At 47.7% G+C, this 15,239-nt stretch overlaps 1 protein-coding gene across 3 annotated transcripts in view; it reads left to right on the plus strand.

Moving 5' to 3' along the window:
* HMOX2 (heme oxygenase 2) overlaps positions 1-15,088 on the plus strand; it is a 32,492-nt gene extending 17,404 nt beyond the window's left edge. For 2 of the 3 annotated variants that reach the window (XM_029949534.1, XM_029949533.1), the window contains exons 2-6: positions 10,670-10,805; positions 12,275-12,392; positions 12,806-13,297; positions 14,150-14,276; positions 14,367-15,088. In XM_029949534.1, coding sequence (XP_029805394.1) covers positions 10,711-10,805; positions 12,275-12,392; positions 12,806-13,297; positions 14,150-14,276; positions 14,367-14,494 — 960 coding nt within the window. In that variant the 5' untranslated portion in view covers positions 10,670-10,710 and the 3' untranslated portion in view covers positions 14,495-15,088. Of the gene's footprint in view, positions 1-7,024; positions 7,086-10,669; positions 10,806-12,274; positions 12,393-12,805; positions 13,298-14,149; positions 14,277-14,366 lie in introns of those variants that run through there. The other variant, XM_029949535.1, reaches the window with a different exon arrangement.
* Positions 15,089-15,239: the final 151 nt, after the last annotated feature.

Genomic DNA, 15,239 nt, shown 5'->3' on the forward strand with positions numbered 1-15,239 from the left:
TCTTCTTCTCAGCCCTAAGACCTGATCCTCTCATATGAGGTGAGGTGACACTCAGAACGGGGCAAGTCTTAATTTATTTCATTCATAGTAGGAAGTCTCTTTACCAGGACTTTGGCAGCATCAGTAGTAGACTCCTGGCCCCTACTCTGAGCTCTTTTCAGTGTTTCAGGTGTCATCCCCAGTGTCTGCTTTGATGTTTGGTTTTTTTTATGTTTTTTATTTATTTTTGAGAGACAGAGAGACAGTGCGAGCAGGGGAGGGTCAGAGAGGGAGGGGGATACAGAATCTGAAGCAGGCTCCAGGCTCTGAGCTAGCTGTCAGCACAGAGCCTGATGGCGGGCTTGAACCCACAAACTGTGAGATCATGACCTAAGCCAAAGCTGGACGCTTAACCGACTGACTGAGCCACCCAGGTGCCCACCCCCCCTCAGTGTCTGCTTTGAATGCTTGCTCTCTTGTATTTGGACATGCTAGCAATGAGCACACCCCTGTCCTCAATAAAAAGAAAGCCTGCCAGAGCAGTCTTGGACTTCTGAGTGATGTCACTTGTCAGGGTTACTAAGAGGCCAGTACTCTTGGACTAGTTAGTAATTGTATTGCATTCGGGTTGCTTATTGTCCAGATGTGCAGATGTGTGTTTAGTAAATCTGATGTAAGAGTTTTGTGTCCCTGGAGTCTCCACTTTTCCAGGATTCCTTGTCTGAAACTTGCTGTTTGTCAAGAAGTTAATAGTCATCTAGTCAATGAACTGTGGGATTGAATTCACCTAGTGATTTAAAGGAAAAGAATGAAGGTTGTGTGTAAGATTTCCTGAGGAGAGCCCACACCAGAGTTCATAGGAGACCTCAGGCCATTTATTATATAAACTCAGAAGCTGTTGACCTAGACAGTTTTTAAGAGGCCCCTGATACCAGATGCCTTGTTGGTTTAGAGCTGATTCAACTCTTTCCACTGCTCCCAACATCTGGCTCAGCCATCTGCAATGAGGATTTTCTAGCTGCAGTGGTCATGTGTGTCTCTTTGGAAGGAACACGTATTCCCATTTCCTGACACTGCCAGAGGATGATGGCTGTCTCAGAAGCCCGCAGTTGTGACCTACTCAGAATTATCTGTGGATTCACTGGATTTTTCATCTTCCTCAGTGTTTCAGAATCAGCAGCTGCTTATTTTCTCCAACAGCTTACTCAGGCAGAGATCATCAACATTTGTTTTTTTGTTTTGTTTTGTTTTTTCATGTTTTTAATTTAGTTTTGAGACAGAGAGAGCATGAGCAGGGACGGGCAGAGAGAGGGAGACACAACATCAGAAGCAGGCTCCAGGCTCTGAGCTGTCAGCACAGAGCCTGACGCGGGGCTTGAACCCACAAATGTGAGATCATGACCAAAGGCTGAAGTCGGAGGCTTCATTAACTGAGCCACCCAGGCGCCCCAGATCATCAACATTTGAGGCAGCATGACATTTTATGAGACATTTAATTTTTTTTTCAGTTTTCTTAATATTTATTTTTGAGAGAGAGGTACATGTGCATGCAAGCAGGAGAGGGGCAGAGAGAGAAGGAGACAGGATCCGAAGCAGGCTCTGTGCTGACAGCAGAGAGCTTGTTGCGGGGCTCGAACTCAAAATAGCAAGATCATGACCTGAGCCAAAGTCAGACACTTAACTGACTGAGCCACGCAGGGGCCCCTCATGAAACCTTTATACACCCATTAGCTCATTTAGTCCTTATGGCACACTTGAAAATGTGGGGCAGAGTTACCCTATTGATGCAATGAGGAGACTACTTTCTAAAAATTATGACTCACCTACAGCCATGCAGCTACTAAGCAAATCTTTATAGCTCTAAAGACCTTTGTGCAAGACCCCAGATGCCTTTCCATTCCCAAAGGTGAGCTGAGTCTATAACAGTAATCAACAGTTAGCAAAAGCCCAGAAGTGGCCTCAGTGAACTGACAAGTCCGTGAACATCACTCTTGTGTCTACTCTAGATTCTATCCTCCCTGAGGTCTAGAAACAAAGCAGAGCCAGTCAGGTGACTGTTTACCGAAGGCAGGTGGCTGTTTACCTAAGGCAGGTGGCACTTGCTCTGCGTGTCCATTTCCTGAGTGGCATTTGAAGCTGGCGCTTGGTGAGGGGTTTACTCTTATCAATGCTGGCTTTCAAACAGTGCTAAGGAAAACAAATTCTCTACACCACATCCAGGAACAGGGCTTCTTCCCCCTGGTGAGAGGTTCCTGGTGTCCTAGTCAGGTTTGGAAAGCTTACTGGGAGTGTCTCAGCACAGACCAGTTAGTAAACAGTTCCAAGTTTGTTCTCAATTCCTTTTGTTAACCTTTGTATAACATAACATTTGTTAGGAAGTTGTTTTGCAGTCATTATTTTATTTGATCCTCCAAATAACCTTGTGCTATTGAACACTGGCAGGTATTCCTTCCTACAGGTGAAAATGTAGAGATAGATTTGGAGGCTTTGAAAAGATTTGCCTTTCTGTGCCCGGTTTTTCCTCCATAGTAGCTCTACATACAGTTCTTTGTTCCCAGGTCACATATAGGGTTTATAAGTAGGATGCTAGGAATTTACTCTTTTTGGGGCACCTGAGTGGCTCAGTCGGTTGAGCGTGCAACTTCAGCTCAGGTCATGATCTCACCACTCGTGGGTTCGAGCCCCACATCAGGCTCTGGGCTGACAGCTCAGAGCCTGGAGCCTGCTTCAGATTCTGTGTCTCCCCCTCTCTTTGCCCCTCCCATACTCATGCTCTGTTTCTCTCTGTTTCTCAGTAATAAATAAATGTTAAAAATAAATAAAAATAAAAGAATTTACTCTTTTTATGTAGACATGTATTCAGAAAAGAACTTTTTTTTCCCCAGAAAAGACCTTTTGGGTAAACAACCAGTTTATTTATATCTCTTGAGGCCTGATGGGACTGTGTGGAGCCATTGAGAATTGACTTGGCCTGTGGAGCCTGGGTGGCTCGGTTGGTTAAGCGTCGGACTCTTGATTTCTGCTCTGGTCATTGATCTTCCAGTTTGTAGGATCGAGCCTCCCATAGGGCTCCACACTGATAACACGGGGCCTGTTTGGGATTCTCTCTCCCTCTCTCTGCCCCTCCCCCACTTGTGCACACTCTCTCTTTCAAAAGAAAAAAAAGAATTGGCCTGATTGTAGTATTTAAAAAAAAATTTTTTTTTTAATGTTTATTTACTTTTGAGAGAGAGACAGAGTCGGGGGAAGAGGGCATAGAGAGAGGGAGACACAGAATCTGAAGCAGGCTCCAGGCTCTGAGCTGTCAGCGCAGAGCCCGGCACAGTGCTTAAACTCAGGAACCATGAGATCATGACCTAAACCAAAGTCAGAGGCTTCATTGACTGAGCCACCCAGGTGCCCCTGATTATGGTATTGTTAAGTGGAAACAGGGATTCTCTCACTTAAAGGTGAAAAGCCTTTAGGGCATATAAAGAAGGAACAGATCCTGTAATCCAGGAAAGAGAGTCTGGGATTCTTGTATTTTTTTTTAACATTTATTTATTTATTAAATTTATTTTTGAGAGACAGAGACAGCACGAGCAGGGGAGACTCAGAGAGAGAGGGAGATACAGAACCCGAAGCAGACTCCAGGCTCTGAGCTAGCTGTCAGCACAGAGTCTGACGTGGGGCTCGAACCCACGAACTGTGAGATCATGACCAGAGCAGAAACCAGACGCTCAACTGACTGAGCTACCCAGGCGCCCCAACATTTATTTATTTTTGAGAGAGAGCACATGAGTAGGGGAGGGCAGAGAGAGAGCGAGACACAGAATCTGAAGCAGCCTCAGCCTCCGAGCTGTCAGCCCAGAGCCCGATGCGGGGCTCGAACCCACGGACTGAGATCATGACCTGAGCCGACTTCAGCCGCTTAACCAACTGAGCCACCCAGGTGCCCCAGGGATTCTTGTATTCTGTGTTTATCTGAAAACACTTATGAGGCACATAATGTACATAGTTTCTGTGAGAAACATTATTTTTGAACTGTGACCCTTCTAAGTGTCAAAGTATAAGTGGGTGATGTGAGATCATAGAGAAAGATACATACAATTCAAAGGTATTTGTTGAAACCAAAGAGTAGAAGACACACTCTCGCAGGCGCACGTACACACACCCACCCACCACTATGGTCTGAGGAAAAGAAGCTGCACCAATGACCAGAGGTAGGCCTTTGGACAAAAACTAGAGTCCTCAGTACTTCCAGTGCTGGCTAAGAAACGTAACCAGAGTCCAATGTGGTGCCTGTCCTTAGAGGCACATGGGTGATGAGCAGCCTCCCTGGGCAAGGGGAGGATGGGTGGAGCTGGGCCTGCTTGGAGGGGTTGAAACGGGGCAGCCAGTGCCCAGCTCTGATGTGGGGAGAGCAGCCGAGGGCAAGGACTTCAGGGGAGACCCTGGACCTTCTGGAGCCCAGGGAGGGGAGCAGCAGAGAAAACATGACCCAGCTGGGTAAATTCAGAAGCTAATCTAACTGGGCCCTAAGGGGTTGAGAATGGCCTTGGCCAGCTAGAGGCATGGGAAGTATAAACAGGTCATTAGTTAGAAAATGCAGACCCTAAGAAAGAGAGGAAGGGAGGGAGGGCAGTCTGAAGAAAGATAAAACCAAATTTCATACCAGTTAGAGGCATAATACCCAATTAAAAAATTTTTTTACATACATTTGTATTATTTATTTGGTATTTTATTTATTTATTTTTAGTAATCTCTACACCCAACGCGGGGCTCACACTCAGGACCTTAAGGTCAGGAGTTGCATGCTTTTCTGACTGAGTCAGCCAGGCCCCCCTGGTATTTTAGAATTTAACCAATACTTTCTTGTCCCACACTCCCTTAGCTAGCTTTCTCAGTAGGCATTCCGTTTGTGTATCTATAACAGTTGCAGTTCAAGTTGGAGACTCCCCAGGGTGAGTTGTAAGTGATTTGGAGTGTGGCATTGGACTCTGAGAAACTGAGTCTAAGGGAGTCGTGATGAACTGTCTTGTAGGAAGCTTCTGGTTTAACTGCGGCAACAAGATAACAGCACTTGTGAAAGCCGAAGAATAATCACTTCTTATTAATGTGATGCCGGTTCTGTACAGGAGTAAACTCTGAGTTGGAACAGCCTTTTGGAAAGCAGGCAGGGACTCCTGGTGCACAACCACAAGCTGTTGAGTGGGGAGAGCGGGAACTGGCAGACCCAGTACCGGTGTCTGAGCAGCGGCTTACGTTTTCCCTGTAGCTGCTTCCTTCTCCATGCGTGGGACCAGCTACACCAGCTCATGTTGTGGGCATCTGTAGCTGGTAGCTGGTCACTGTCAATTCCAGAGTCAGGTGGGAGAATTGTTCTAATTCCAGGGAGTTGGTTGCAATGCATTTTTCCCCATTCCCCCACCTTGCTCTCTAGTGCTGGCTGAGCTCAGCAGTCTGCTCCTTTCTTCCTTGGCTTTCCAGGGCAAAGAAGAATCAAAATGGGGAAGAATTGTTATAGATTAGGTCTTTATTGTGCCTTTTTGAATCACCAAATGGGAAATGAGTGATAATGTAGTCCTGTCTGGCAGCATTGCACTAAACTGAGACTTTCTGAGGTTTGCAGGATGTGTGTCAGTGGAGGAGGATTTAACATCTCTGAACACATTTGTTCTTTCAGAAGCCCTAGTGCCTTGAGCCTGCAGTTTACCAGGAGCAAAGGCTTTGAATTTAGTGTTCTGGACTCCTGGGCATGTATGTGCACAGGAACTTCCTTTGCTAGAAGGAACATTGGTGATACGGACATTCTTGCTGCTTCTATCAGACCTGATATGGGAGTGAAAACCTGTATCAGTCAGGTGAACAGGTAGTACAGGAGTTACGGAGGGTTGGAGGTAGATTTTATAAACAGAGTCTCAGAGTTTTCTGGAATTAGAACAGAGCGCAAGTGGACCTTTCTGAAATTTCTAAGAGCAAAGTAATGGCCCAGGTGACTTCCATGGACTAGTGTGCTGTGGGATCTTACCCTAGCTAGTTTGCTTGGTCCAGTTCCTCTCTCTTTCTCTCTCCCTCCCCCTCTCCCTTTCTCCCCTGCCTTTTTTCCCCCCTTCAAGAGAATTTGGCCATTTTATATAAAAGAAGTAGCCACTTTGCCAAAATGTCAAATAACAAGTTTTATACTCTTATTTATTTATTTATTTATGGGAACTGGTATGTTGAGCTATGTATTTTTTCTTTTTTCTTTTCTTAATATATTGTTTTATACTCTTTTAAACTCCCTTCCTGTTATTGTCAGTATACTTATGTACCTTTTTTTTTTTAAGTTACATACTTTTGCACATAATTGTAGTCAGCATTTTGAGTCCTTTATTTAAAACAAGTTTATGTACACTTTTCCATAGTGGTTGCAGCCTATCAACTTGTCCCAGCTGTGCCAGGATTCTGTTGTTTGCTATTGTTTGAGCAGTCCAACCCTGTATTGTTAGGCTGTGTGACTTTTTTTAACGTCATAGTATGGCTACTTATCATTTTGGTATAGGTTACTGTTAATCTTTTCGGATTCTTTTGGTGTTGTTTTTTCCTGGTGGAGTGAGGCAGCTTCTTGATAATGAGAGGTGGAGTCTAGAAAGGTTCTAGATTTACGATTTCACCTCTGATTTTCTAGGGATCCCAGGGGTTCCTGCAAAGGAAAAAAGGATTCAAACATAGAGGCCAGTCAGACCAAATTTGGACACAGCTTTTCAGAGAATGAAGTGAATTCTGTTTGCAAGGTGGAGGAACAGTGACCAGGTCACACGATGGACACAGGCTGCCTTCCTTGGCCCCTGCTTACATGGACTGAATGTGCTGATGTGCTTTCTCAGAACATTCTCCCCATCTGTGCAGATGGTGCTTTGAGTCCACATTGAAGGCTCCATATTCTTCCTCTGAGTGGAGTAGGCCAGTACCTATCTCTCCTTCAAAACCCACTTGTTAAATTATGTTTTGAGTTTAGAAAACTATTGAAGTAGTCACCAGATTACTTTTTATTGTCCACAGGTGCCATGTTGTTGGCAGGATGCATGAGATCAGTGCCTGCCTGCTTTCTTTCCTCCGGATTTTTTTTATAAGTTTTTATTTATGTAAGTAATACACTCAGCATGGGGCTTGAATTGGTGATGAAGAGTCGCATGCTCTTCCACTTGAGCCAGCCAGGCACCCCGCTTTTGGATTTTTAATTTAACAAATGTTTGTTGGGAACTTGTTATTTTCCGGGCTCTGGAGCTCCAGCAGTGAAACAGATAGCTGTGCCATGTCCCTGGGGCCAGAGTTGGGCCTCCTTTGAGCTGAGAGGAGGGGATTAGGGGCTCTAGGGCAGGACTGAGTTTGAGGAAGGTGGGAGGAACGTGGGCCTGAAGGGAGACGGACACAAAGTGCTGGTGAGGAGGCATCCGAGGCTGCCAGCCTTCCCTCCCCCTTTCGTATTTGTAAGAGAAGCAAAAGGTCCTGTTGCTGGAGCAAGACTGTACCTTCCAGAGTGTGCACTTATTATCAAACAAAACCGTTAATGATCAGATTTAATTACATATGTAATCATTGTAGAGCATAATAATTAGGTGCAGAAGTTTACCTAAGTTACTGCCACTGGTAACCTAGGGCAACCAGATTGCACACTTGTTCTTGTCTTTGCCTACTTTCAGTTTCACCTGCAATGGCATGGGAGCTGCAGTCCTCAGGTGCCTCGGGTATGTCTTCAGCATGGCTGCATGGGCCTGCCACCTGTCTAGAGGCTCTGGGACCTTTTACTCTCCCCTCTTTCCTCTACTGGGTGGCCCATCCAGCACCTTTTCTTACAGCCCGATGGCCAGCCGGCCTGGGATAAATCTTAACTCTGAGGGGCCTCAAGATGAGCGCAGATGTTCTTTCTTAAGTCTGTAAAAGGAGGTCAGCATGGGCAAGCTGGTGTGAGGCTTATTCTGCAGCCGACAAAGTCTGCCTTGGCTCCTTGGTAAAAGGACACCAGATGCATAGCTGGGCACCCTTATGCCATCTCTGTGGTCTGTCCCATTTTGTTTATATTGTTCCTTGATCCAGAGGCCCTTCCTCTCCTCCACCCTAAATCCTGTGTGTTGTTGAGGAAGCTGGGTAAGCCCCCCCTTCTCCAGGAAGCCTTTCTGAATACCCTTCTCTCCATGTGATAACCACCTACCTTCACATCCTGGACTTAACTAATGAGCCATGCAGTTGATCAGCATGATTAGAGATGAAAGTATTTGGAGTCAAGAGAAGGCCCCATTTTCTATATATTCTGGGTTTTTTTCCCCCCAGCATTATTGAGGTGTAGTTGACACGTAAAATTATAATATCTTTCAGAGCACCTGGGTGGCTTAGTTGGTTAAGCATCTGACTCGCCTCAGGTCATGATCTTGTGGTTCATGGGTTCAAGCCCTGTGCCAGGCTCTGTGCTGACAGCTCAGAGCGCCTACAGCCTGCTTTGGATTCTGTGTCTCCATCTCTTTCTGCTCCTCCCCTACTGGCGTTCTCTCTCTCTCTCTCTCTCTCTCTCTCTCTCTCAAAAATAAATAAACATTAAAAGTTTTTTGTTGTTGTTGAGGGTCCCTAGGTGGCTCAGTTGGTTAAGCGTCCACCTTGGTCAGGCTATAATTTCACAGTTTGTGAGTCTGAGCCCCACATCCTGCTCTGTGCTGACAGCTCAGAGCCTAGAGCCTGCTTCAGATTCTGTCTCGGCCCCTCCCCTGCTCCTGCTCTCTTTCTCTCTCTCTCTCAAAGTTAAATAAACATGAAAAAAAAATTTTTAATTTAACTTATATTTAAAGTGTACAGTGTGATGATTTATAATTGTAGATTTCCACAATTGAATGAACATCCATCACCTCAAATATTTTTTGTGACAACACTTAAAAGCTACATTTCTTAGCAAATTTCAATTATGCAATGAAGTATTATTAACTCTAGTCACCGTGCTGTTCATTAGATCCTCAGGCCTTATTTATCTCATAACTGAAAATGAGTACTCTTTTACCAACATCTGCTTATTATTACCACCCCCAGCCCCTGGCAACCAACATTTTACCCTGTTTTGGGACTGGTGAAACCTTTTATAACTTTTATGAAACCTCTTTTTTAAGATTCTGCATACAAATGACACCCTACTTGTCTTTGGCTTATTTCACTTTCTGCTATTTCTAAGCATTTCAGGACAACAGCAGTTAGGCCTCGATCAAAATACAAAGTTAATCATATATGCTATTTAGTGAATGCTTACCATGTGTTAGGCACTGTGCTGAAAGCCTTCCCTGTTCCCACTTCATCCTTCCTGTTGTTAATCCTGTTGTTAATCACATTGTATAAATGCTAAATCTAAAGGTTCAGAAAGAGCAAACCGTGTATTATAATATCCCAAAAGACAAAGAAGATATAATTACATGTCTAGAGAAAACTCAGTATACATACACAATGGGTATACCTGTGGAGTGAGATAGAGGTTGATTTTTATTTTCTTCTTTATACCGTCAAAGGACCATTACTTCCTCTTTTTTGTCCTCCTTGACACCTATTTCTGGGTGAAGCATGTAGAAAATGCTCAGTAAATAGATACTGGTTGAAGTAGGAAAATAAAGGCCTCTTCTTTCCTTGGCTTGATTTGGTAGTTCTGGTTTTGTGAGTTACATTAGTAACTGGTGTAACTGTGCTGCTGTTCATCTGGAAACTTCTGCAGATGGGCTGCTCCTTTGCTGTCCAAAGCAGAGGCCTCCCAGGGTGGAGGGTTAGCTTGTCTTGTTGTAGGGCCATATTTCCCTGGCTTAGGAAGGTTCAGCCTTGGCAGCCACAAAGGCGGAGCAGCTGGTGTGTATTTCTTCCTTCAGCTCCACAAAGTCCTGGCTGGGGACAGTACCCTTGCTTGGTGACTCTATACCTGATACAGGTTGTCAGGCGCCTTTCTAGCTGCTCTTCTTAAGCATCTGCAAACGGCCTGGCTTACTGTTGCAGTTAATTGCCCTGCCCCACAGCTCTGTGCACAAGGCCGCCCTGCCTGCGACAGTGGGACGGGCTGGCTCCACATGCACTTGCTGCCCAACTCAGAGCTGTTCGCTGCACCGCTGCTTTTTGTTTTTGTTTCAAGCTTTATCTATGATGTTATTTGTTATTTTGTGTTTTAGGTAACTTTTAATTTTGGTATAATTTCAAACATACAGAAAAGGTACAAGAATGGTACAAAGAACTCTTGTGTACCTTTCATCCAAATTCGTTGCCAGTATTTTGCTTCATTTCCTTTTACTTGAGCATATCCTCCCTCCCTCTCCCTAATACACGTATATGCACACATGTGCTCACGTGCACTCACACACACTTTTTGAACCATTTTACAGTTAACTTGCAGGCAGTGTGGCCTTTGCTTTCAAATACTTCAGGATGTATTTCCTAAAACAGTGACTTTTTTTTCTACATTCACAGTACAATGATAAAAAATAGCAAGTTCAGTATTCATTCGATGCTATTGCCTAATCTGTTGTCCAGATTCAAATTTTGTCCATATTCAGATAATGGTCCCAATAATGGCAGAGCTTTATTTTTAAAGAAGACACGCCCGAGGCGTGTGGGTGACTCCTCCATTCTGCTGGCTCAGAGGAGAGCAGAACCAGCAAGTGTTTGGGGGACGTGACTGCTGTGGGCACCACGTCACCAGCTCCTTGTGTCTCTACAGGACGAGAAGAGAGAGAGCAGCAAGAATCACACTCGGCAACCATGTCAGCGGAACTGGAGACCTCAGAGGGGGTGGATGAGTCGGAGAAAAAGAACTTCGGGGCCTCAGAAAAGGAAAACCAAGAAAACCACACCAGGTGAGTGATGGGGGCTGGCTGTGTTGAGTCATATGCCCAGGGCCTTGCATGTGGGAGGCACCGGGGGTGGTGAGTGTCATTGCTGTTGCCCCCAGGACCCCCGATGGGGATCGCAGAGAGAAGTGGCAGGCAGCACCCTGGGCCGCTCAGCTTTCTCTCCATTTGTTCCCACGGAAGTGGGACAAGCACTGCTAGCAGTGCTGAGGGATAGACTTGGATGGCTTCCCTATCCTTTTTTCTTCTGTGGTGAAAAAGGAGAATCAGACAAAACTTGCACCTTTTCCAGTGTTTTCCACCCTGCAGAATGTGGGAGCAGCTCTAACTCCAGGGGTTTTCCTTATTGGGTAGAGACAGTTCATGAATTCCCAGAACCTATTCTTCATAGTTCTTATCTTACTGTAGCCCTGTCACTGACGAAGTGCTTTTTAATATCTTGAAATAATTGCTCGTAAGAAATGATTCTCAGGGGTGCCTGGGTGGCTCAGTCGGTTAAGCCTCTGACTTCGGCTCAGGTCATGATCTCACATTCGTGGGTTCGAGCCCCGTGTCGGGCTCTGTGCTGACGGCTGGCTCGGAGCCTGGAGCCTGTTTCAGATTCTGTGTCTCCTTCTCTCTCTGATCCTCCCCCTCTCATGCTCTGTCTCTTCTGTATCAAAAATTTAAAAAAAAATTAAACATTATTAAAAAAAAAAAAGAAATGATTCTCAGCATGCAGGTGATAGGAGCTAATCTCCTAAAGGAGCTAGCAGAGGGTGGGTTGGACAGGGCCGCGTTTTTGTCTGTCTGGTGGGTGGGTCGTGTACACCACATAGGCTGCTGCCCGGTGCCTCCATCTCCAGGGCCATGTGTTCTTTGCCTCGCTGCTTGCTGGCTGTGGCGCCTGCCAGCACCGCTCCATCCTGTATAATTTTGTTAAGCGGTGCAAACCAGGTACTGGCTCCAACTTCCTCAGCCTTTGTCTCATTCTCCTCCTGTTCCGGGGGCCAGCCACACATGGTCCCAAAGAGGCTGTGGGTCCCTGGTGGGAGGAAGGCAGCAAGGCTGCCCTGGGACATCCATAGTCAGTCCATCGTGGCAGCGTGGATTCCGTGAGACACGTTCCCAAAGGCTGCCTGTTCGCAGAAGCCAGCAAACACTGGTGGGATCAGAGGTGTGCTTTTTTTCTTTTCCCCCCCCAGAGGTGTGCTTTTTATCAGGCTCTCGGTGACCACAGAGGCAAAACATTGTTCATTCGGGTTCATAGAGACATGGACACATGTAGGAAGTAGGCCACAGTCACTCAGTGTCACCCAAGTCCTGGGGGCTGACTCACACCTGCCTGTTCCATGCTCCTGGGCAAGATCCTGTGTCTATGCTGGAGCAGAGTTTCTCAGAAGCGCCTGTCTCCTCAGCGAGGGGACCTCCTGAACCTGCGAAGGGGTAATTCACACACGCACATGTGCACATACACACACTTTCTGTCCCCACAGGATGGCTGACCTCTCCGAGCTCCTGAAGGAAGGGACCAAGGAAGCACATGACCAGGCAGAAAACACACAGTTTGTCAAGGACTTCTTGAAAGGCAACATCCGGAAGGAGCTGTTTAAGGTTTGTGCCCTTGGTCATGGATAGGGTCAGGTTGGGGGCCTTAGTCCTGTGAGGTAGATCCCCTTGGAGCAGTTCTGAGGTAGAAAGTGGGCCTTTTTCTACACAGTCTCCATTCTTTTGACATCAACTTGTGGTTTTCAGGTAGCTTAACCAGAACAACATAGTAATGATGTGAAGTGAAAGTATCCAAGTTCCAAAGAATTCACCATGTCATTCCTTTAAGAAACATAGAAAGTTTCCTGGGGGTGTAAAGTAATTCATGGTATAAAAATGGGCTTCTGGGAATTAGAGGAGGCATGCCTCTGAAGCCGTCGTCTCTGGCCGCTCAGACACAGGGGCAGTGGGCTCAGGAGAAGTGCTTGCTGGTCAAGGCCTGCAGCCCTTTCCATGGCCTCCCCTGTTGCCCTCCACAGCTGGCCACTACTGCACTTTACTTCACATATTCAGCCCTGGAGGAGGAGATGGAGCGCAACAAGGACCACCCAGCCTTCGCCCCCTTGTACTTCCCCACAGAGCTGCACCGGAAGGAGGCACTGACCAAGGACATGGAGTATTTCTTTGGAGAGAACTGGGAGGAGCAGGTGCAGTGCTCCGAGGCTGCCCAAAAGTATGTGGAGCGGATCCACTACGTGGGGCAGAATGAACCAGAGCTGCTGGTGGCCCATGCCTACACCCGCTACATGGGGGACCTCTCGGGGGGCCAGGTGCTGAAGAAGGTGGCCCAGCGGGCCCTGAAACTCCCCAGCACAGGAGAAGGGACCCAGTTCTATAAGTTTGAGAATGTGGACAATGCACAACAGTTCAAACAGTTGTACCGGGCCAGGATGAATGCCTTGGACCTGAACCTGAAGACCAAAGAGAAGATCGTGGAGGAAGCCAACAAGGCCTTTGAGTACAACATGCAGGTACTGCTGGGGTCAGGCAGGAAGGGGGCCTCTGACGGTGGGGGTGATCCGGAGTTGCCTTACCAGGCATCAGTATGTTATGCCGGATAAGGGGCAGTCTTCCAGGGAGAAAATTGAAGGACCAAATAGGCCACAGGGGGCTTGAGGCCACTGATGGCTTCACTTTGACAGACAGCTTGTGTGTTTTTGTTCCAGGGAGGGCAAGGCCCTAGCACTTCGAGGGAGATCCCTCCCTCTCACCACAGGATTCTGGTCTTGAGTGGATTTCCGCCTTTTTAGCAAGGGCTGCTCTAGTTGGTCAGTTCAGGGAGAGAACCAAGCAGAATGAGGAGAACTCAGCTGACAAGTAGTCTTTAGATGGGGCTAAGCCTGGGGACGTTGATTCTGTCCCGGAGCCCAGCTTGGCCCTCCTCACCAGGAGGGTGGCTGTGGCAGGGGAAGGAAGCACCAGCCCGGACACAGGCCCACCAGATCCGTCCCGACCCCCGTCAGTGAGTCTCCAGGGGCCACATAGCATGGGTCAGCCCTGTTGGGGCCTCAGTTCTCCCACATTCCTCTCCCTCTCTGTCGTTCTTGCTAAAAACACCTTGCAGCTACAAATGGGCAAGGACAAGTATTCACAGGGTATTTTGGGGGCAGTGCTTTTGTTCTCTCCTCATTGTTTTTTCTGCCCCGGTAGTTCTAGCTGTGGGCTGTGTGTCTGGTCAGCAGTGCAGGTGTGGCCACATCTCTGAGCTTGTGCCAGGGAGCAGGGTTAGGTCCGTGTGGCTGCCCTGCTGTGGATGAGGACTGCTCCTTGATTAGCTTGCACTTTGGAGTCCACTGAAAGCTGCTCATCCCCTGCTCCTGCAGATTTTCGATGAACTGGACCGGGCTGGCTCCTTGTTGGCCAAAGAGACCCCGGAGGATGGGCTCCCTGTGCATGATGGGAAAGGAGATGTGCGAAAATGCCCTTACTACACTGCTAAACAAGTCGGAGGTAGGTCTTGCCTGTCTAGAACTCTCCTCCAGGGTAGGTGTGTCAGTGTTCCCCACTGATGCCCTGTCCCCTATTGGTGCCACCACACAGGTGCCCTGGAGGGCAGCAGCTGCCCCTTCCGAACAGCCCTGGCTGTGTTGAGTAAGCCCAGCCTCCAGCTCATTCTGGCCACTGGTGTGGCCCTTGTTGCCGGCCTCTTGGCCTGGTACTACATGTGAAGGACCCATCCTACCACGTTGGCGCTGTCCTCCCGAGTGACCACTGGCCCGTCCCCCACCCCACGTGTGACTAAACTACCACCTCAGGTGACTTTTTTTTTTTTTAATGCTGGGTTTGAGAAAACAAGCAACCAATAAAAGCCAGACGCTAAAGCCTCTGCCTGTAGCATCCTCTGTATGGGCTCGATGCCGAGCTGGGTGCAGGCCCTCCGTTCCTGCAGCCATCGGGCTGTGGCGCCGGGAGCAGCTGGTGCAGCTCAGCAGGTCAGCCTGAGTCTCTGGAACCAGCTCTGCTCCTAGGGCGTCCACACTGCTCACCCCGGGGCTCCTTCCCTTCGTTATTCCTTGTGCTGGCATTTAGGTGGGTATTTTTCCCCTGGGGGGAACAGGGTAATTGGCAAGCCCAGGCTGCCGTGGCTCTGTGGGAGGGAGGGGGCCTGTCCTGGGGGGCGCTTGCACCCTGCCTCAGAGGCCCTGGGCACTCCGTCCTCATCCTGCTTAAGCAGAAACCCGAGAGGGCGTCTGTTTAGCTGTCGCCTGTCTCCTCTGACCTGTGTAAACACTACAGCACTCAATAAAGTGGACTCTGACTGCTTGCTGCCTCCTCCTTTCCGGGCGCGAACGTGATCCTTCTCAGCCTCTCTTGGCCTGGTGCGTCCAGCACTCCTGCTCCCCTCACAGCTCTCCGCCCCGAGCAAAGGCGCTGTGTCTTGCAAATCTATCATCTGCTCTTGTGACTATTCTC

This window comes from Suricata suricatta, chromosome 8, assembly GCF_006229205.1.
Source record: "Suricata suricatta isolate VVHF042 chromosome 8, meerkat_22Aug2017_6uvM2_HiC, whole genome shotgun sequence".
NCBI classification, from domain to species: Eukaryota; Metazoa; Chordata; class Mammalia; order Carnivora; family Herpestidae; genus Suricata; species Suricata suricatta.